The sequence below is a fragment of the Petaurus breviceps genome, unplaced genomic scaffold, assembly GCF_028583685.1.
Source record: "Petaurus breviceps papuanus isolate PSGF00001 unplaced genomic scaffold, PetGlider_PUasm1.0 37, whole genome shotgun sequence".
Taxonomy (NCBI): Eukaryota; Metazoa; Chordata; class Mammalia; order Diprotodontia; family Petauridae; genus Petaurus; species Petaurus breviceps.
In genome coordinates, this window is record NW_027186296.1 from 5,528,993 (window position 1) to 5,551,642 (window position 22,650).

At 36.8% G+C, this 22,650-nt stretch overlaps 2 protein-coding genes across 2 annotated transcripts in view; one reads left to right on the forward strand and one right to left on the reverse strand.

Annotated features, from left to right (window-relative positions):
* RYR3 (ryanodine receptor 3) overlaps nucleotides 1–21,846 on the forward strand; it is a 777,114-nt gene extending 755,268 nt beyond the window's left edge. The window contains exons 94-103 of the mRNA XM_069097663.1: nucleotides 4,429–4,471; nucleotides 4,893–5,020; nucleotides 5,722–5,782; nucleotides 6,274–6,420; nucleotides 8,311–8,445; nucleotides 10,854–11,010; nucleotides 11,716–11,780; nucleotides 12,511–12,611; nucleotides 18,945–18,996; nucleotides 20,854–21,846. Coding sequence (XP_068953764.1) covers nucleotides 4,429–4,471; nucleotides 4,893–5,020; nucleotides 5,722–5,782; nucleotides 6,274–6,420; nucleotides 8,311–8,445; nucleotides 10,854–11,010; nucleotides 11,716–11,780; nucleotides 12,511–12,611; nucleotides 18,945–18,996; nucleotides 20,854–20,949 — 985 coding nt within the window. The 3' untranslated portion in view covers nucleotides 20,950–21,846. The remainder of the gene's footprint in view (nucleotides 1–4,428; nucleotides 4,472–4,892; nucleotides 5,021–5,721; nucleotides 5,783–6,273; nucleotides 6,421–8,310; nucleotides 8,446–10,853; nucleotides 11,011–11,715; nucleotides 11,781–12,510; nucleotides 12,612–18,944; nucleotides 18,997–20,853) is intronic.
* A 101-nt stretch (nucleotides 21,847–21,947) lies between these two features.
* Nucleotides 21,948–22,650, reverse strand: part of AVEN (apoptosis and caspase activation inhibitor) — a 183,834-nt gene continuing 183,131 nt past the window's right edge. Inside the window, exon 6 of the mRNA XM_069097664.1 lies at nucleotides 21,948–22,509. Within this exon, the coding sequence (XP_068953765.1) occupies nucleotides 22,391–22,509 (119 nt within the window). The 3' untranslated portion in view covers nucleotides 21,948–22,390. The remainder of the gene's footprint in view (nucleotides 22,510–22,650) is intronic.

The window sequence follows — 22,650 nt, forward strand, 5'->3', positions numbered from 1 at the left end:
GGAGGAAATAGACAGTAGAACTATATTAGTATGGTACCTCAACTTTCCCCTCTCAAAGTTAGATAAATCTAACCAAAATAAACAAAACAGAAATCAAAGAGATTAACAGAATCTAAGAAAAGTTAAATATGCTTAACCTCTAGAGAAAATTTAATTGGAATAGAAAGAAATATTCCTTTTTCTCAGCTGTACATGGCACCTTCAGAAAAATTTAATTATTAAGGTATAAAAGCCTCACAACCAAATGCAGATAGGCAGAAATACTAAATATACCCTTTCCAGACCATGATGCAATAAAAGACCATGGAAGCATGGGTTAAAAAGTCCACTGGAAACTAACTAATCCTAAAGAATAAGTAGGTCAAAGAACAAATCATAGGGAAAATCAGTAATTTCATTAAAGAGAATTAACCACAAGAACATTCCAGAATTTGTGGGATGAAGCCAAAGCAGTTCTTAGGGGAAAATTTATATCTCTTAATGCATAAACCAGTAAACGAAAGAAAAAGGACATGTGACTAAAAATACTAGAAAAAAGAATAAATGAAAAATCTGCAACTAAACACCAAAATGGAAATCCTGAAAATTAAAGGGCAGATTAATAAAATTGAAAGTTTAAAAAAAATAAAACATTGAACTAATTAATAAATAAAACTAAGAGCTTGTTTTATGAGTGGAAAAAAAACCAATAAAATAGATCAACCAGTGGTTGATTTAACAAAAAAAAGAAAACCAAATTACTAGTACCAAAAATGAAAAGAGTGAATGTACCACAAAGATGAAATTAAAGCAAATAATCGGAGTTATTTTGCCCAATTATATGACAATAAAATTAACAATATAAGTGAAATGGATGGATATTTACAAAAATATAAACTGCCCAGATTAACAGAAGAGGAAATAGAATATTCAAATAATCCTAGCCTAGAAAAAGAAATTGAATAAGTCATCAATGAGCTCCCTAAGGAAAAATCTCCAGGACTAAATGGACTTTATAATTGAATTCTACTAAATACTTTAGGAACAGTTAATCCCAATACTATCTAACCTATCTGAAAAAAAATAGGTAAAGGAGGAATCTTACCAAATTCCTTTTATAACATATGATTTTGATACCTAGACCAGGGAGAGCAAAAATAGAGAAAGAAAACTATAGATCAATTTCCTTAATGAATATTACTGTAGAATTTTTAAATTAAATGGTAGCAAGGAGATTACAGCAATATATTACAAAGATCATACACTTAACCACCAGGTGGGATTTATACTAGGAACAGAGCTGATTCAATATTAGGAAAACTATAAGCATAAATGACCATATCGATAACAACAAAATCATAATTACAACAATAGATGGAGAAAAAGACTTCGATAAAATATAATTCCCATTCCTATTAAAAAACACTAGAAAGCATTGGAATAATTGGAGCCTTTTAAAAAATGTTAAATAGTGTCTAACTAAAACTAAGAACAAACATCTGCAATGGTGATAAACCTGAAGCTTTCTCCCAGAAGGATCAGGAACAATGCAAGGATGTCCATCATCACTACTTTTATTCAGTATTGTTCTAGAAATGCTAGCTATAGCAATAAGACAAGAAAAAGAAATTAAAGGAATAAAAATAAACAATGAGGAAACAAAACTATCACTCTTTGCCAATGATCTGTCAGTATTCTTAGAGAACTGTAGAGAATCAATTTTAAAAGTAGTTGAAACAATAACTTTAGCAGAAGTGCAGCATATAACATAAACCTACATAAATCATCAGCATTTTATATACTAACAAAATCCAACAAGAGACAGAGAAATTCCATTTTAAAACAGCTGCAGATAATATAAAATACCTGGGAATCTACCTGCCAAGACAAAACCAGGGATTATATGAACACAATTACAAAACATTTTCACATAAATAAGGACATATCTAAACAATTGGAGAAATATTAATTGTTCATGGAGAGGCTAAGCTAATATTTAAAAAAGACAATTTTACCTAAGTTGATTTACTTATTCAGAGCCATACCGATCAAGCTACTAAAGAATTATTTTAGAGAGCTAGAAAAAATAGTAACAAAATACATCTGGAAGAAGAAAAGGTCAAGAATATCAAGAGAATCAATGATAAAAAATATTAAAGAAGGTGGCCTAGCTATACCAGATCTCAAACTGTATTACAAAGCATTAGTAATCAATCAGTCTGGTACTGTCTAAGAAATAGATTGGTAGGTCAGAGGAATAGATTAGGTATGCAATAAATGTGACTTTAGTAATCTAGTGTTTGATAAACCCAAAGAACTTCTGGGGTAAGAACTCAACTTTTGACAAAAATTGCTGAGAAAATTGCAATGCAATTTGGCAGAAACTGCGAATAGACAAATATCTCACACTGTATACAAGGTCAAAATGGATAAATAATTTAGACATAAAAAGTGACATCATAAGTAAATTAGGGAGACATGGAAAAATGTACCTGCCAGGTCTATGCTTAAGGGAAGTGTTTTAAAATAGATAATTTTGATTACATGAAATTAAAAAACTTTTGCCCAAACAAAACTAATGCAACCACAGTTAGGAGGAAAACAGAAAACTGGGGGTAAAATTTACAGTAAGTTTCTCTAATAAAGGTCTTACTTCTCAAATACATAGGAAACTGGGCTAAAATTATATTTTAATAAAAAAGCCATTCTCCAGTTGATAAATGGTCAAAAGATTTGAACAGTTTTCAGAAGAGTTCAAGGCTATCAATAATCACAAGTAAAAACTGCTCTAAATCACTACTGATTGGAGAAATACAAATTAAAACAACTCTGAGATACCACCTCACACCTATCAGATGGACTAAGATGAGAAAATTACAAGTGCTAGAGGGAATGTGGAAAAATCGGGACACTAATACACTGTTGGTAGAGTTGTGAACTAGTCCAACCATTCTGGAGAACAATTTGGAACTATGACCAAAGGACTATGAAACCATGACCTAGCAATACCACTACTAGGTCTTTATCCCAAAGAGATCAAAGAAAAGGCTAAAGGACCTATTTTCACACACAAAAAAAATTATAGCAGCTCTTTTTGTGATATCAAAAAATTGGAAATTGAGGGGTTTCCCATCAATTGGGGAATGACTGAACAAGTTTTGACATATGATTGTGATGGGATACTATTGTGCTATGAGAAATCATGAGGGGGATGGTTTCAGAAAAAACCTGGCAAGACTTATATGAACTCATGCCAAGTAAAGTAAGCAGAACCAGGAGAACACTATAAATGGTAATAGCAATATTTTAAGGATGATCCACTGTGAAAGACTTAGCAACTCTCGTCAAGACAGTGATCCAAGACAATTCCAAAGGACCCATAATGAACAACACTATCTGCCAGAGAGAAAACTGACAAACTCTGAATGCTGCTTGAAGCATACTTTTAAAAAATTTTTTTATTGTTTTATTTTGTGTTTTCTTTTGCAACATGGCTAATATAAAAATGTTTTGCATGACTTTATAACCTATATCAAATTGCTTGCCTTCTCAAGGAGGGGGAATGAATAGGCGGGAGGGAGAAAATCTGGAATTGAAAAAAAATTTTTAAATGATTGTTAAAAAAGTTCTTACAAGTAAATGGAAAATAATTACAATAAAAAATAACTCAAAAAATAGTGGCTCTGTGAGCTGAAAGGAAAAAAAAGTCATCTTCAATGAGGTTTGGGCTAGCATCTTCTCTCCCATGGGAGGGACAAAGTGTCAGTATCTCAAAGAAGTGCCACCTTAAAGTGAGATTCCAATTCCATTAATCCAACAGAGCCCACATGAGTTATGCTGAGGAAAGAGATAACAACAGCTCACATTTACATTGTACTGTAAGGTTTACAAAGCATTCTCCTCATAAAATCCTGAGATTGGTTCTATTAAGTATTTTCATCCCCATATGACAGATGAAGAAACTGGGCTTAGAAAAGTAAAGTCTATTTGCTCAAGATCATGCAGTTTGTCAGAACTGAGATTTGAACCTAGCTTTTTCAGCCTTCAAGTCTAGCACACCCCCTGGAGTATCCTAGATATGCCAGCAGATTGCAGTACCTCGAGGGGATCCTCTAGATTTCTCTCAGGTCTTGTCCTACTGGAATTAAATGTTTAGCACACACCTATTCTTATCACAAGTCTACTGCAAACTTATTCTTAACCATTGAGTTAATGTAGGAAAACAACCCAGCAGCCAGTTCAGAGTTATCAGAGCGTAAATTAACAGACCCTAAAAAGTCAGTCAAAACATGTAATCTTCATAAACCAAGTCTTTGCTTTCCAAGGCAAAAGCCTCCAGAATTGAAAAGCCAAGATCAAGATCCTTGCCTGAAAGGTCATTAAGGTAATTTCATCAATCTAAATGGTTTTCCTGATGTTAAGAACTTCCCCCTTTCTTTTCTGCTACAGGTCTTTTCCTAGCAACTACTGGGACAAGTTTGTAAAGAGAAAGGTATGTTCTGTTAGTGGGGATGGATTATCTTGCCATGATGGAAATCTAAGATGATGTGTTTTTACCTGATAATATTTGATGTGACTTCATTACTCCTGGGGAAAGTAGTCCATGAAAGGAGCTGTGTTCATGTGTCTGCATGTGCAAAATTATGTCTTTATTCCTAGATACCACATTCTGAAGAGCTTGGTGCCTACTTGTGAGATTTTCGTTGTCATCTTTTGTAAAAGATCTCTCTCCAAAAAAGGGGAAAATACCAGCTTGAATACATGGCAGTTTTTTATCTAAAAGTTGTAGAAGCTTGATTTTCCATCATGTTTCTTTGAAACACAATCATCCAGTCCCACTGCCTCATTTTAAAGCAGAAAGTTGGGTGGTAAATGTGTGACTGTCAGACTTACTTTCTTTCTTTCTTTTTCAGGTGATCAATAAGTATGGTGACCTCTATGGAGCAGAGCGTATTGCTGAACTTCTGGGTTTGGATAAAAATGCCCTTGACTTTAGCCCAGTTGAACAGACAGAACCAGAGGAGGCCTCTCTTGTGTCATGGTACTTAGATGAACATCTGTAACTAAAGAAGTTTGGTTAAACCTGAACCATTTTTTCTCCCAATCCAACAAAGTTGAGTGGTGTTTTCTTTAGTATATAGTCATGAATTATTTTCACTCATAAGAGAGCCAAGGGGAAAAATGGCTAACAAGTAATTTAATACCTATTTGTTTCCTGTGCCCTTTTTAAAAAAAAAAAAAGCAATTGGGGTTAAGTAACTTGCTCAAGGTTACACAGCCAGGTGTTTCTGGGTGGTGCTAAGTGTCTGATCCTGGATTGATCCCGGATTTGATCCCAGGTCATCCCGTCTCTGGGGCCGGTGCTCTTACTCACTGTGCTACCTGGCTGCCCTTTCACTACCCTTCTTGATTTGAGATGTCCCATCAAGGCTTTAGTTAATTATACATGTAAGATATATAAAGGCGGGGAGGGGAAGGAATCCATGATAAAAAAAAAAAAACTTTGAAAAACTTAAAAGATTTCAGGTTCTTTGTGTTTAGTAATTACAACTTTGGAAATTCCAATTTAAATTGCAAGATTTCTAACTGAACCATTCAGCATCTCCAAGAAAAATATATAACTTGATAAAACTCTGAGCTGTGTTTCAGTTATTAAACATGGGAGAAAGAGGTTAACTTCCTTAACAAACATTTAAATAACTCTTGATATTTATGAGTTTGAAATTATGTGGTCCTCTTTAGGCTGAGCTCCATCGATATGAAGTACCACATCTGGAAGCTGGGAGTTGTTTTTACTGACAATGTAAGTTTTAATTGCTTGAAGAAAAATAAAAATCTGCTCATTACTCCAGTGGGCACATATATAGAAATCATCCTTTTAAAAAGCCCCAGTCAGAAGCTCAAGAAGCCTTTTGGGGTAATGGGCATCCAAACAGTGGAATAAAGGGTCCTTGGAAAGGTTGGATGAATTTCTTATCAGAGGATATGGATCCAAAAGCCTCCCAAGGGTGCTCTCCCCCCCATTTATAGAATAGGGCAAGGCAGAATTAATCCCCCAAACTCTGCCTTATTTAGCATTCTTTATGGTATCTACTATAAAGAACCCCCAGACCTAATGACACAACCTAAGTTGTGTCATTAGCTTAATGATGAGACAATGGCCATTACCTCTCCAAAGTTTAGATGTGACAATATTTAAATATTTTTGTCCAGTAGGTTATCACAGGGCATGGAAAAATTATTACAGGGTTTGAGGTACTGCTTAACTTTTCTTCAACTGGACACTTTTTACAGTCCTTCTTATACCTGGCCTGGTACACAACCATGTCTATCCTTGGTCACTACAACAACTTTTTCTTTGCTGCTCACTTACTGGACATCGCAATGGGTTTCAAGACACTGAGGACAATCTTATCTTCTGTAACTCACAATGGTAAACAGGTATGAGCTACTAAGGAATGAGGTTTATAATGATGTGGAACAGAGAGGAAAGTGAAGGACCTGGGGGGGGGGGTGCAAAGAAAACATGTTATCTTCAAATGAGAGAAGTGGTTGATGGGATAATGCAATAAGCAATCTAACAAAATTGTTGTATCACTCATGATTATCTAAAGAAAATATGAAATAATTTGTGCAAAGTGTAAGTAACCAGAAAATGCTATTTAAATGTCAGCTATTAAAATCATTCAAAGCAAGACCTTATCATTGAACATTTTTGTTTGGAGGCAGTTGGGGTTAAGCGATTTGCCCAGGATCACACAGCTAGTAAGTGTGTGAGGCTAGATTTGAACCAGGTCCTCCTGACTCCAGGGCCAGTGTTCTAACCACTGTATCACTTAGCTACCCCTTTTTTTCCCCTTTCAGAGAACATTCTTGAGGTATTTGATTTCATACTATATCTACTTTCTACTAACAAAGCTTCTCAACAGCTTTGAAGTGACTGGCTATTTCCCCATAACCTCAAAGTTGGCTTTTATTTTTGAAATCTAAAAGAGGCCAATTTGGAGATTTATTATTCCAACTACCCATCTAACTTGTTTCCTTCCATCAGCCCCACAGCTGTGACTAAGCATCCAACTCACTAATCCTCCAAGTTTTGTGGGCTTCCCTAGAAGGGATGAAGAGTGTGAGGCAGGACCACAATAAGGCTGAGCAGACTTTCCATTTGTTTAAGGTGAAAGAGATAAGGAATATAAGAAAACAGTTTGATATAGTTGAATAATAATGATAATAATAATAAGTAGATAGAATATAGCACGTGAAGATTTGCAAAGTTCTTTGCAAAGATTATCTCATTCTTCCCTCACAATAGCTAAGAGAAGTTCTGTTGTTGTTCAGTTATCGCAGCTGTGCCCAACTCTTCATGACTCTATTTGGGGTTTTCTTGGCAAAGATAATGGAGTGGTTTGCCATTTCCTTCTCTAACTTATTTTACAGATGAAGAGACTGAGGCAAACAGGGCTAAGTGACTTGACCAGAGTCACATAGTCAGATTTGAACTCAAGATGAGTTCTTTTGATTCCAGGCCTAGCACTCTATCCACTGTACCACCTAGCTGTCCTAGTCATGGGAGGTACTTGCTATTATTATCCCCTTTTTACAAATGAGGAAATTGAGGCAGAGGCCAAGTTACTTTTCCAGGGTCACACAACTATAAAGTCTCTGAAGCAGGATTTAAACTCAAGTCTTCCTGACTCCTCATCTAGTGCTCTAAATGCACCACCTAGTTGCCTCTAAGAGAACAGAAGGATTCAGGTCAGTTTTGTCACTCATGGCATCTGTGACCTTGGGCAATTTATATCATCTTTTAGGTCCTTAGACAGTTCATCTGTAAAATGGGGGTGGCAGGATTGGTTAACTTGATGATCTCTAAAATTCTTTCTAGTTCTAATAATCAGTGAAATCCTCTCACTCTCTATAGAATGGAGGTTCAGTGCTGACTCAAGGAACTTTGCTCACTCCATGAAAATTCCTAAGTCTTATTTTCATTTGTATTTGTTTATTTAGTAAACATTAAGTACCTATTACGTGCATTCATACAGATTTTTTTTTTCCTCATTTGCCTCTCTACTTCATTGTCCCATTTTGGAGTCTTTCCTCTTTTTCCTGCCCCCCCCCCCCACACTCTCTGACTTTCCTTAGAACCATGCACCCAAGTCATTACTATATATTTTCATCTCTTCTTCTTTTTGGTCTTTCCTTGCCCTCTCTTTCAAGGACAGAAACAATTATTTGTCTTTGAACTCTGAATAAATCAGAGAAGACATAAGAAAAACCATTAAACCAGAAAAGATTCTAGTTCCTTTTCCTCCTTTTTCCTCACATGTCCAGCTGGTACTGACTGTGGGACTCCTGGCTGTTGTTGTTTATCTCTACACTGTGGTGGCTTTCAACTTCTTCCGAAAGTTCTACAATAAGAGTGAAGATGAAGATGAGCCAGATATGAAATGTGATGACATGATGACGGTAACAAAACTGCCTTAGGTTCTTCTTTGTTACACCATTTCCCTGGAAAATAAGGGTCTATGGGTGGGTGTCTTGGAGAAGTCAACAGAGGGAAGCTTGGAGTTACACATTCTAAGTCTTACTAAAAGTCCTGAGGAATTTTGTTAACATAAGTTTTATAAATAAATTTCTTTGACCACTAATCAAATTCTTAGTGAGACTGAGAAGCCCATTGCAGATTGATGAGTCATTAGTCCAAATTTATCCACAAAAAAAAAGCAACTCTGGAGATGGAACATTTTAACCAATAAGTCCATGTGGTCAGTCTTTAGTCCTTGGTCTCCAAGTGCTGGGGGCATAGCCTTTTGATTTGTAGCATCTTAGCATTCATCAAAGTTCATGAAAGGCTGGGATGATTTCAGGGTGTATTCCACATAGGGAGTAAAAAAAAAAAAAAGGTAAAAAGGCAAAACCATGGTTGAGCCAGGGAAGTAGTAGTAGATCATTGGAGTCCTCAAGTCAAGTGTAAGGAAGAAACATGTACCCATTAAGGGAAAGTGATCTAAGTAATAATGCTGGCCTCTCCAGTATGTCTTATCTATGTGATGGATACATGTCCTAAGTGAAATAGTGGCTTGAAGAGACTTGGCGAGGAAAGTAGTCTTACAAAACAGAACCTTGGTCTAGTTATTGAAGTTCTTAAACAAGAGTTCATAGGCCCCCAGGAGGTTCTTAAATATTTATTGGGGGAGGGGAATATCAATTTGGATATATAAAAAAATATCACATCTTTATTTTCACTAACCTCTGAAATTTAACATTTCCTAGTGAAAATGGACTTCTTGGTCTTGGCTCTATGCTCACTGCTATGTTATTCTTGGACAAACCTTTCTAGGCTTCAGGCTTTCCCATCTCTCAAATGACACAGTGGACCAGATGAAAAGTCCTTTCCTGTAGTCTAGGTTCTAATTCCTATAATGCCAGCTGCTTGTTAGAAAGTAAGTACGGAGCCATAGACCATGAGCTTCATTCCATGAGTCTCACTATCATCTCTCAATCCAAGGCTACTCTTTAAGCAGAGGGAGTTGTTTTCTCCAGGGGGAAAAAAAAGAGCACCACAACCTTGCTGGCAGAATAGGAAGATTACAGTCAGCAAGAGGGTTGTTTGTAAAACACCTAATTCAAACTATGGACTCAATGAAACGGTTATACCACACTATTTTTTTCTGATTGTGATCTCAAAATGAAACATGGGATTACTATGCACCCCTGCATGGATAATTCAATTAATTAAAATCTTTACAGACAATATTCCTTCATAGAACCTTTTTTTCACCTCTGAATAGACTCTGCAAGACCAGATAGTGTCTTAGATGGCAAAATAAAGTTGTTGTACCACTAAACGTAACATTTGGTCTGCTTCTGAAAACAATATATAAAGCCCCGACTAGACTTCAACACTACATAGTTAGCTAATGGCAGTGAATCACTAGAGTTATGTTGGCAAAAACATCAAGGAGAACATTCTAGAGCATCCACCCTGAGTGGCACTTTCAGAGCATCCACTGAGTTCTGGCCTAGAACTTACCTATCAAGGACATCCTGACTATTTCATACTCACCTTTTTTTTTTAATTGAACTTTTCTAGTTTCCTTCTCTTTTAAGAACCACTGAAGAAGAAAAAGACAGCATTACCAGTCCAGGGTCATTGAGCAGACAGCAAGACAGTAATAATAACTACAAAAGTTTTATCAACTTTTTCAGCATGAAGATGACAGGAATTCATGATCCAGAAATTTAATGCCCAGTTCCAGTGGCTAATTCCTCTTAAGGAATGCCACATACTTTAAAAATCTGAGACATTGCTCTGGATTTTAACCATGCATAAAGTTTTAATTTTTAAACAGAATGACTTTGACACGATAGGAACTGACACCAACACATCTAGATGCAATAAGTTAGTACTAGGGGGATTTTAACCTACCTACCTTGTACATAAAAGACAATGCTATATTAAATCTTGCTGGGGTGGAAGATAGTAATTTTCTTACCACAATCAATGTGTGCTAGGAACTAGAAAACTTTGCAAAGTGGATATTGTACTAATATCTGATTATTCTGGGGTAGGAGGAGGGAGTTTCAGTCCTACTGCAGCCAGCTCTTTCAGTGGCACAGCTGGAAACAATTCTGATCAGTAGTGGTTGGGTAGAGGAAATAGCAGTGGGCAACCTTCACACCAATAAATATCATCACTCAGTTCTTTTCACTGACTGTCTTCAACAGGTTGCTTTAATCTCAATGAATTTTATCTGAAAGCTCTCATCCTTAATATTGCCATCTTCTAGTGTAATCATGCATAACACCTACTTTGGTTTTAATCAACATTTTTTGTCATAGCTTATACTGTCAAACCCTCTTCTTTTTTGTAGTGTTACCTGTTCCATATGTATGTTGGAGTAAGAGCTGGGGGTGGCATTGGAGACGAAATTGAAGACCCTGCTGGCGATCCTTACGAAATGTATCGGATTGTCTTTGATATCACATTCTTCTTCTTTGTTATTGTTATCCTATTGGCCATCATTCAAGGTATGATTCCCAATGACTTTGAATATGGAAAGCATCTAATAAAACTCATTCTTTTTATGCATCCAAAAATATAGTCTAAATTGTTGGAACTTAGATTGTGAATGTATTATAATTTGTTGTTAAATTATTTAAGGTTTATTCATAGACTCTTTCCTTGGCACACAAACGCTCAGTGTCATTGATTGGTCACTTATAAACATCCCTACTATGCCCCCAGTGCTGGTAATTACTGATTATTCCAAGTTAACCAATGACGCAGCTGAGGCCAAGAAAATTTTTTTTAAAAAAGTCAAGTCCTTTGTCCATTAACAGTGATGAATTCAGGCTTTACTACCTCCTTTTGCTACTCTAGTATGGGAACTCCTGTCATCCCTTGCCTCTTTCCTGATTTGTACGGTAGTATTCCCAAGTAGCTGCTAAACAGGAAGACAATGTTCTAGATATAAATTCATACTGCATAAGTACAAGTGAATGCGAATCATATCCAGCATTCATCTATAAAGCAACAAAGTTTGTGTTTTTTAAAACATGGACAGGTCTGTTTGTTGTTGTTTTTTAATTTTCATGCTTACCCATCTATGGCAGCAATCCTGAGATCACTAGATGAAAAAGAAATAGAACGTTACCATTTCCCCAGCTCTGGTATAACTTTATGCATGTGCATCATTTGGGGGACTTTAATCCTCTTTGTAATTAAAATCCCAGGTCTGATCATCGATGCCTTTGGAGAACTGAGAGACCAGCAAGAACAAGTGAGAGAGGATATGGAGGTATGCTTTCTATACATAGTCTTAAAGTATAGAGCAGAGCTTTAGACCTGGAAAGGATCACAAAAATAAGATGGTCACAGAGGGTTGAAGTGAATAGCCCAGAGTCACATAGGTGAGCTGGGAGCAAAACAGAACTAGAAGCCCGATCTCTGACTTCATGGCTCATAAACTTCCCACTCCCTTATGTTATCTCCCTAAAGTCCAACCATGTATGCTTTTTTGTCTGTCCAGAACCAACCCTAGACACAATTATTAATGCGGTAAAGCTTATTTTAGTGTCCTTTTAAGTGGCCCTCTCCTACTATCCTCCAACGCCCTCATAGGATCATTGAGAGCAGGGAGGAACTTTAGAAGTCATGTCGTCCAACTCTTCTCATTTTACAGATGAGGAAACTGAGACCGACACAAGTGAAGTAACTTGCCCAAAATAACACAGGAATAAAATGATAGAGTCCGGAGATGTTTAAGTCTTCATGTTACTTTCTGGATACTTGCAGTGTCCCACCCAGGTCTGCCCACCTCAGGATAGCTTCTTGGTGCTCCAAAGCCCCTTTTCTTCCTAACTGTGTTACAATTCTCCAGGAGGTATTTATGTTTTAAGAGCAGTTTACTAAACCCAAAGGAATAAACCTCTAATAGTGAAAATCTGTAAGAGATATTTTAGGGGCCCCTTGAAATATTTTGCATAGAGCCACCATTGCTAACATGTTTATGTCCTCTTTTCTTCTAGACTAAATGTTTCATTTGTGGGATTGGCAATGACTACTTTGATACTACCCCCCACGGCTTTGAAACACACACATTACAGGAGCACAACCTAGCCAACTACTTGTGAGTACTTGTTTAGACATGGCGTTGTCATAGAGGGGGCTTAGAGAAAAAGAGCAAGCATTATTCAGTGTGTATTATTGAGCACCTAAATACTATGCTCTGGGGATAATCAAACAATTAGGTTACCTTCTGATGACGCATTCTGGTATCAAGTATCATGATGAAGAGCTGATTATAGAATGTTACATTTTTAGAACTAGTAAAGTTAAGGAAGGAAAATTTTGTTGCCTGAAAATTCTGTTTCCTTCATTATAATTTCTGATGAAAAAATTAACTGTCTTACCATCAGCCATAGGCACACCAACCTGTTTTTTACCCCATGAAGGCAGTGTATTGGTATGGAATTCATTTCCTCAGAATGGCCTCAATCCCCAGGCTTCTCATACAGAGATGGAGATGGGTGACTAACAGAACTAAAAAAATGTGATTGTTACTAATGAAAAAAGAGTAGAGAAGATATTTCTATGTATGCTGCCATTCCTCTGGAACAGAGGTTCTTAACCTTTTTTTGTAATTATTACTCTGATGAAGCCTATGGACCACCTTTCAGAATAATGCTTTTAAATGCATAAAATAAAATAAAGACTGTAAAGAAAATCAGTGAAATGAAAATACAGTTATCAATTTTTTTTAAACCCAACAAAACCCAACAGGAAGAGATAGAGACATTCTAATTAAGATAACTGCAGACAATATAAAATATTTGGGAGTATCCCTGCCAAGACACACACAGGAATTACATGAACACAATTTACAAAACACTTTCTAAACAAAGACAGATCTAAATAACTGGAGAAATATTAATTGCTTGTGCACAGGCTGAGCCAGTATAATAAAAATAACAATACTACCTAAATTAATTTGCTTATTCAGTGCTATACCAATCCAACAACCAAAAAATTATTTTTTAGAGCTAGAAAAAATAACAAAGTTCATCTGTAAGAAGAAAAGGGCAAGTTTTTCTAATCAAGGGAATTGATGAAAAAAAAAATACTATAAAGGAAGGCTCCCCAACAGTGCTAAGAGTTAAGTCATGTCCAACTCTTAGAGACCCTATGGGCCATAACACACCAGGCCCTGCTATTCTCCACTATCTCTTAAAGTCTGTCCAAGTTCACATTTGTTGTTTCCATGACATTATCTATCTAATTTCATGCTCTGCCCCACCCTTCTGCTTTCAATCTTTCCTGGCATCAGGGTCTTTTCCAACGAGTCCTGCCTTCTCATTGTGGCCAAAGTATTTAAGCTTCAACTTCAGCATTTGACCTCCTAGCAAATAGTCTGAATTGAATTAATATCTTTAAGTATTGACTGATTTGATTTCCTTGTTATCCAAGGGACTCTCAAAAGTCTAATGTAGTACCACAATTTGAAAGCCTAAAAGTACCAGATCTCAAACTATTCTACAAAGTAGTAATCATCAAAACACTTTGGTCCTTAATAGGACATAGAGTGATCAATGGAACATATGAAGTATACAACATACTAAAGCAAATGAACACAATAACCTCTTTGATAAACCCAAAGATTCCAGTTATTGGGGCAAGAAGTTGCTATTTGACAAAAACTGCTAGGAAAACTAGAAAGTGATCTGGCAAAAACTAGGAATAGACCAACATCTACCAAGATGAGCTCAAGATAGATTTATGATTTAGATATATAGGGTGATATAATAAGCACAGAAAACATTACTTGTCAGACATTTAGATAGGGGACAAGATCATGACCAAACAAAAGATAGAGAGGAACACAAGAGGTAAAATGGATAATTTTAATCACACAAAATTAAAAAGGCTTTGCACAAACAAAATCAATTCAGTCAAAAGTAGAAGGAAAGCAAGAAACCGTTTGGGGGGGGGATAGTGTACAGCAAGTTTCTCTGGTAAAGATCTCATTTCATGTGTGTGTGTGTATGTATTTACATATTATATGGAACAGAGCTAGATTTATATAAATAAAGGCTGTTCCCCAATTGATAAATGGTCAAAGGATATGAACAGGCAGTTCTCAGAAGAAATAAAAGCTATGAATAGTCTCACAAAAAAGTTCTAAATCATAGAAATGCAAATTAAAACAACTCTGAGGTACCACCTCACAGCTATCAAATTGGCTAAGATGACAGAAGAGGAAAGTGACAAATGCTGGAAGAGATGTGGGAAAATAGGTATACAAATACACTGTTGGTGCAGCTGTGAACAGGCCTAATCATTCTTGAAAATAATTTGGAACTATACCCCAACAGCCATTAAAATGTGCATACCCTTTTTGACTCGGCAATACTGCTACTAGGTCAATAGCCCAAAGGGATGAAAAAAGAAAGACCAGCATATACAAAAATATTGAGAGTATCTCTTTTTTGTGGTGACAAAGACTTAGAAACTGAGGGGGTGCCCATCAACTGGGGAATAACTAAATGATTATGATTGTAATGGAATACTATCGTGCTGTAATAAATAAGGTGATGGTTTCAGAAAAACCTCAGAAGACCTAAATGAACTGATGCAAAGCAGAAAGAGAAGAACCAGAAGAACAATTTACACAGTAATAGCAATTGCAAAGATAATCAGCCGTGAAAAATTTAGCTACTCTGATCAAATACAATGATCCACAATAATTCGAAAGGACTCATAATGAAAAATGCTATATACCTCTAGGGAGAAAACTGATGAGCTCTGAGTGCAGATTGAAGCATATTTTCTTTTTCTTTATTTTTCTTGAGTTTTTTTCTTACAAGGCTAATGGGGAAATAAGTTTTTCATGATTTCACATGTATAATAAGTATTATATTTTCTGCCTACTCAATGGGTGGGGGAGGGGGAAGAGAATTTGTAAATGAAAGCAGAAAGAAAAAGACAAAATAATTAACAGGCCCTAGGTTAAAAACCTCTGTTCTAGAATATCATCTCCTCCAAGGCAATTTAATTTAATGTATTTATTAAGCTGCTTCTACATGAAAGGTTTTGTGTAATAGGTTCTAGGGATAGAAAAGCAAAAGCAAAATAATATAATGCCTTCAAGGGACTCTACTGGAGGTATCTGAGCACAGAGAGCAACCTATGGTCAGGTTAAGTAAATAGAAGCTACTTTCAGGAGGAATAATAGCTAACTTTTGTTTTAATGTCTTCAAAATGCTTTTTTACATTCTCATTGACCTTCACAACAGACAACTCTGTGACTTAGATCCCATTATTTATTCTCATTTCCCGAGATGAGGAAACTTAGGTTGACAGAGTTGAAGTGAGCTGCCCAGTCACATAGCAAATAAGTGTCTGATACAAGATTTGAGCTCAGATATTCTTTACTCAAGTCCAGTATTCTTTCCATTGGAAAACAATGAACAACTTGGATGGAGATGATAAATCAGGAAAGGCTTCATGTAGAAGGTACCCCCTAAGCTGAGACTTGAAGGAAGTGAATTGTGGTAGAAGTGCATTTCCAGGAATGGGGGATACCCCCCTAGGTGGACTCATGAAGAGGGGAGATAGACTAGTGAATGGTAAAATAAAGCCAGATTATGAAGGGTTTTAATTGCAAGGCTTAAGAGTTTGCTTCTTCTCCTAAAGGTACATGGGGGCCAGTGAAGTTCTTGAGCAGAGGAGCAGCACAATTGAAGCTTTCATTTTAGCAAGATTATTTTGGTAGCTATGTAAATAAAGGATATACTGGAAAGAAGAGAAACTGGAAACAAAAAGACCAGTTAGGAGCCTATTGCAATAGTCCAGGCAAGAGCTGACAATGACTTAAAGTAGGTACAAGGCAAAGAGAGATGAACAGCAAAACCTGGCAACTGAGTGAATAATGGGGAGCGATGGGGAGGAGAGGCAGTAAATGAATATGAGGAATCAAGGATAATTCTGAAGTTGCAAACCCACTTGACTGGGAGAATATGGTGCCCCCAGAAGAAATAGGGAAGTTTAGGGTAAGGAGATAATGAATTTGAGCAGCTAGTCAGACATCTGACAGCAATATGGAACTAAAAAAACTCAGGAAAAACTTTCAGACACCATTTAAATAGAGTTGATACTTTAATCTATGTAAAATATGCCCTTGATCTCATCATCACTGTCCTCTGAGAGTTTATACAACCTAGATCATTCTCTCAACTCTCACCTTCAGTCTCTACTCACCCACTGACTTCTTCCCTGTACCTACCCTGAGAGATCATTAACTATGAGGAAAGAAGGAAATAAACCTAGATGGGAGATGGATGATGATCCAGCAAAGGAGAGTGAAAAGTGGGGTGGCTAGGTGGCACAGTGAATAAAGCACCAGCCCTGGATTCAGGAGGACCTGAATTCAAATTCTGCCTCAAACACTTAACATAAAAACTAGCTGTGTGACCTTGGCAAGTCACTTAATCCCAATTGCCCTCCAAAAAAAAAGTAGAGTGAAATGGAACATTCAGACCTTAAGGAGGAAAGAACCAGGAAAGATCAATATCATGAAAACCCAAAGAGGAGATAAAGTACTATCAGTAGAGAGGTAGGGTCAGAAGCCAAATTTTAAAGCACTGCAAAATGACTGGGAGATAAGGCAATTCAGGAAACAAACATAAATTATTCTAGGAGTTTGACTATAAAGTGAAGAAGACATATAGGATGATAATTTGTGGGAATGATAGGGCCAAGTCAGTTTTATGTATAGGGAGACCTGGGAAAATTTACAGGTAGCCAGAAAGCATTCAATACGTAAGAAGAAAGGGAATGATAAAAGGGCAAGATGCCAGAAGAAATCAGGAGGGGAGGGGATCAAGCAGCCAAACATTAGAGATGAATGGCAAAAAAAAGGACCATTAGAAGGAAAGTAAGTTTGATGAATGTAGATAATTGTTTTGAGGCAGAGTATGGGAGGAGGAACTAATGGCAAATGGCCTGTATATTCTTAGCAAATTACAAGGTGATGTGCTGAGATTCAGCTGGAAGAGGAAAACAGGTTTGGAATGGTCATTTAGAAGAAAAAAGGGAAAGGGCAGCCAGAACTGGAGAAGGTTGCCAGATATGCAGGATTTTCCTGAGAAAATAACTGCCTTCAGTGCCAGAAAATGGGATAGAGTATGAAGTGAAGAGATCTGGGATCAATGGTAGTTTGCCAACAGCCATGCAGAGGTTCTAGAGGACACAATGGAACTAGAGAACAGAGGAGGAAAAGTACTGGGGAACAGTTATAGTAGAGAGTTGGGAAGGCAGTGAATGGACATGAACCCCAAATTAGAGGTAAGTGGGAGCAAGAGCTGGGACTATATGTAAGCTAGCAATACAGGGGTGGTGACCTCAGCTTCTAAGGCCTGGTACTCACAGCCAGGTGATAGTGGCAGGTGGTTCTAAGCATCTGGTTCAGTAAATAACTGATGTTCAGGTCTTCCAAACTGAACTCATATTTAGTGCCAGCTTCATTCCAAGATGATGGATAATGAAACATAACCAGAAGCTACTTCTCACATGGAATAAATATGTACCTTCTAATCTCTGAATTCCCAAAGCATAGGCCTTTCAATAGGCCTTTGTCTCCCTGGGATTTGGGATCTCTGATTGTTCTTCTAAGGCTTTCAAATGGAAATGGTTTCCCAAAAGAGCAGAACCCCTGAGAACTAGACTAAACTAATACTCAGTTTTAACTCTGTAGCTGCATTCCAGGGTGGAAGAGATAGGAACATACCCAAAAGATATTCTTTATATGGAGCAAGCATAAGGTCTTCCCCTCCTTAGCTTTGATGCCCTCATACCTGAGATCTCAGGCTAACTGAGTCCTCCTTTAAACAAGGCTTTGTGAGAGAAATATCATTATAGTACCCTCATGTTTGGTTAATATGGTTAAGAACTATTTTCTTCCCTACCTTATCCTGAGCTTCAATCTTCCACTTCATCTATTGTCTCTATAAAATGAAAAGCAATTATTCCTCAAAAGAAAGTTGAGTAGTATGATTTTTGAGGTTCAATAAATTTTTTCATTTGAAAATATATTCTTGAGAGGGTAGCTAGGTGGTACAGTGAATAGAGCACCAGCCCTGGAGTCAGGACAACCTGAGTTCAAATCCGGCCTCAGACACTTGAAACACTTACTAGCCATGTGACTTTGGGCAAGTCCCTTAACCCCAACTGCCCTCCAAAAATTAAAAACAAAAAACAAAACAACAACAAGAAAATATATTCTTGAGTCCTTACACCTTATGATCTCTTTCTGTCTCTTATCCTTTGGGTTGATGCTGAAACACACACATATAAACAAATGCACTGCTGACACCTGTCTCTCTTAATGTTTTAAGCTAACTGTGATTTCTTGAATTTCAACCGATATTTATTATCCTTTGTTTTTCTCCTCTCTTTCTTATTTCAGATTCTTTCTGATGTATCTCATTAATAAAGATGAAACAGAACACACAGGTCAGGTGAGAGAAATTATGCTTTTAAATATCAGTCACATTGATTAGGCTAATGAAAGTGCATACACACATACATACAAATGAAGGTTGGTTGTTCATTGATCATTTATCTCATCTTTGAATCATGAACTTTTTGTGAATGTATCTCTGTTGAGTTTTATCTTTTAAGTGGAAAGGTCTGTAAACTAAGCCCTATGAAGATCTTATAATAAGAAGAGTCACTCATATTTAACTTAATCCTCACTAGACTAGTTTCCTTTCCTGCCCCCATGCTTTCTTCTAGTAAGGAACATAAGATTCATTGCAGTGTTCAGTAGCTCCATCTGCCCCCTCTGCACTTTAGCCTTACGGAGTAGTAGAACTAGAGTTGGGTAAAACTGTCCCCCACGATCAGGGGTGAGGAGAGCAAGCAGGAAATGGAGGACATAATAAAGAAGCAGAGGGAAACTGGATGAGAGAGTATGAGAGGCAGACTTAGGTATTGAATTAATGAGAAAATATTTATAAAAGTGCTCCTTATATGTTAGCCACTGTGCTAGGCTTTAGGATACAAAAAAAAAAAAAAAACAAAGACAGTTCACTCAAGAAGCTTACATTCTAATGAGGGAGGCAATCTGTACAGAGAACTTTTAGTTTGGAGAGTGATAGTTGTTGGACAATTTATAGAGTAACAGTGACTATTGTAAGAATAACAACACAGTGAATAACCCCAATTCCAAAGAACTCATGATGAAATATGCTGTCCACTTCCAGAGGGAGAAGTGATGGACCGTGCAGTTTGAAACAACTTTTTCCTTTGCCATGGCTAATATGAAATTTTGTTTTGCATGACTATTCATATTTGTAATGGGTTTTGTTTTTCTTGAATTCCCAATGGGTGAGGGAATGGGGTGAGATAGAATTTGGAAGTGAAATAAATAAAATTTAATTTTAAAGTAATTAATCATTAAAATTAAGAAAAAAAAAGCTATCTATTTGGTGAATGGAATCATAGGGGAGCAAACTGGAATGCCCTTTCTAGTACTAATGGCAGTACTGATTTGTTTATGGTTCCAAAACTAAAAAATGGAGTGGTATGGGCCCAAAGACAAGGTGCTTGCAATAACCTTGTTTGAAATAGTGGACCTGTATCAAATCAACAATAACCACAGTAGGGGGTCCCAAGTTCAGAAAAGGAGAACCTATGAAGAACTGGAGCATGAGAGGGCAAAAAGATGTATCTAGGAAAAGAATTCTATGTTTGACAGAATCTTCTATTACTTAAGTGTAAAGGAAGAATCATGAGAAGAAAGGTAAAGGGAAGAAACCAAAACCAACCCACGTCTGATGCCATGGGAAGCTAGCACATATGCAAACAAGGGGCTAAGTTGTTGTCCACACTTAAGGGCTAAAACCTCAGCACAAGATAAAGTGGTTTCTTGTCAGGTTTCAATATTATACCCTCCCATTAGCCCAGAGTGCCATCACATAACACCTAACCCCACTACCTTCATAGAAGAGCTGGGATACTTTAGATTATAGAAGGAGTAGCAATGATTCTTAATGGTTAAGAGTAGGCACAAAAACGGAAACCTGACTTCACGTTCTTCTTACCTATTAATAGGCATGAAGAGCCATCTGAGAAGAATTAAGGTCATGGGGGTCATCAAAGTGGACATGTGATAGGGATAAAGTATAAGGGGAGCCAGTGTAGCTTCTCCTTTTGCCCATTTTGAATGTCAGGTTCCAACAAAATTCTATAATGTTCTAAGTCTAATCCACAGTGAAAAGAGAAAATAAAGCTGAGAGAAAAATGAGGGTAATGGAATGCATGTATGTGGAACAAGAATGTAAAACAGGTATCCCTTGTTCAAATTATTTCAGGAATCTTATGTGTGGAAGATGTACCAAGAAAGATGTTGGGATTTCTTTCCAGCTGGTGACTGTTTTCGTAAACAATACGAAGATCAGCTCGGATAACTCTGTGATGAAATAAAAGGAGATACTACATAACCTTCTTTCAGTCAACTGTCTACAAAAGGAATTCTGTACTACACCCATGTACAGGACTTCAGCAATCATGTCTGAGAAACACTTCTTTATCAAGAACCTGTCATAAATCTGTGATTTCTGAAAATGATTAGGCTTTTTGTGCCTAACAGACCTATGCTGTGAGACTTACAAAATCTATTTTTTAAGGAGAGAAGCTGTGTCAAAAAACTTAATTACTTTTCAGTTGTAAACAGAGTTAGGTTACTGGCATGGTTTTGAATCCCATCACTCTTTATGGGTTTGGAAACAGTCAAAAGGGCTAAAGAAGATTTTTAGTCTTAAATGCACAATATCTGAAACTTTAAAAGAACTTGAATATCAAGTGATGATGTCTCCATTTGTTACTCATGGTCTGAACTTAAAAAATGTTTTAACTACAGTCAATTTTTACTATGGTACTTGCTAGTGAATGTATCCAGATACAGCTTGAAAAGCTTTAAGCAGTTAAAGAAATAGAGAAAACTCAACACTTTATCGACACTGAAATATCGATTAAGTGCCTTAAAATTTCTGTAGACATAGCTATGCAAGTTTTTTATGTTAGTGTTTTAGATGGAAAGTTTCATTAATTAGTTGTGCTGCTCTTCTATTCTAATGTATGAAACTGCACTTGAAGGTTATCCATTCTATATGATTCTGTCAATAGCAGCTAGCCATTAGCTGTTATTAGAAGAAATGTACTGTATCAGAAACTGGAAATCTAAATCTTATGCCAAAATCAAGTAATGCTTCATGGTCCTTTGTAAGTAGTGAATCTGCTACATTTAGGCATTTCTCCTGAAATAAAAACAAAGTGCCCCCTGCAATAAAACGTTACAAACCAAAGCCCAGTATGCCCTCACCTAATTTACCACATTGTCTGCCTGTGGCCATAACATGAAAATTGAGAGAAATGACATGAGACAGAAAAGACTCAACACCCAGAATGAAGGAAATAATAGTTTTACCAGCATTTACAATTTATTTTTCCCAAATGCATATAGGTACCAATCATACCTTGTTCTTGTCACATCCTGTTATTCAGCAACACCTAATTTGCTGTAAACAAACACCAGGGACTAGGTGGAATCTGGATTTTTACTCTTAGCAGATGGGAAACCCATGGGATATGGGATGGCATTCCACTTGCTTAAGAAAGTTGGGTCATTAGAATTCTATGCCAGAAAGAATGACTGGAATGAGCCTCTGTAATTTATTATGCCAATTGTTGTCTGAAATATAGAGGAAGGCATACTACCATAGCCATGCTGGAACACTGATTTGGGGGTGTGCTATAAATAGCTCTTCCTGAAGGATTGCCTCATTCATGTCTCCTTTTGATCCACCCATAAGTAACAGGGCAGCTTCAGCTCTACAGGCATTTTTTTCTTTAAGAAATCATGCTGTCCAGCCAATCTTCAAGCTCTTCCTCAGTAACATTTTTGGATGTACATGGTGGTTGCTCAGATTCCAAACTGTTTTCTTCAGTCACAGAGAGTTTTTCAGGAACTGCTGAAATAAAAACAATGTAACATTTCACTAATCTCTATCTGAGGATTGGTAATGCTTCCCTACAGTTGGTGCCATGATACAAGTTGGTCCTCTTTGGTGTCTTTCATGCCACACATATATATATATATAAATAAATTT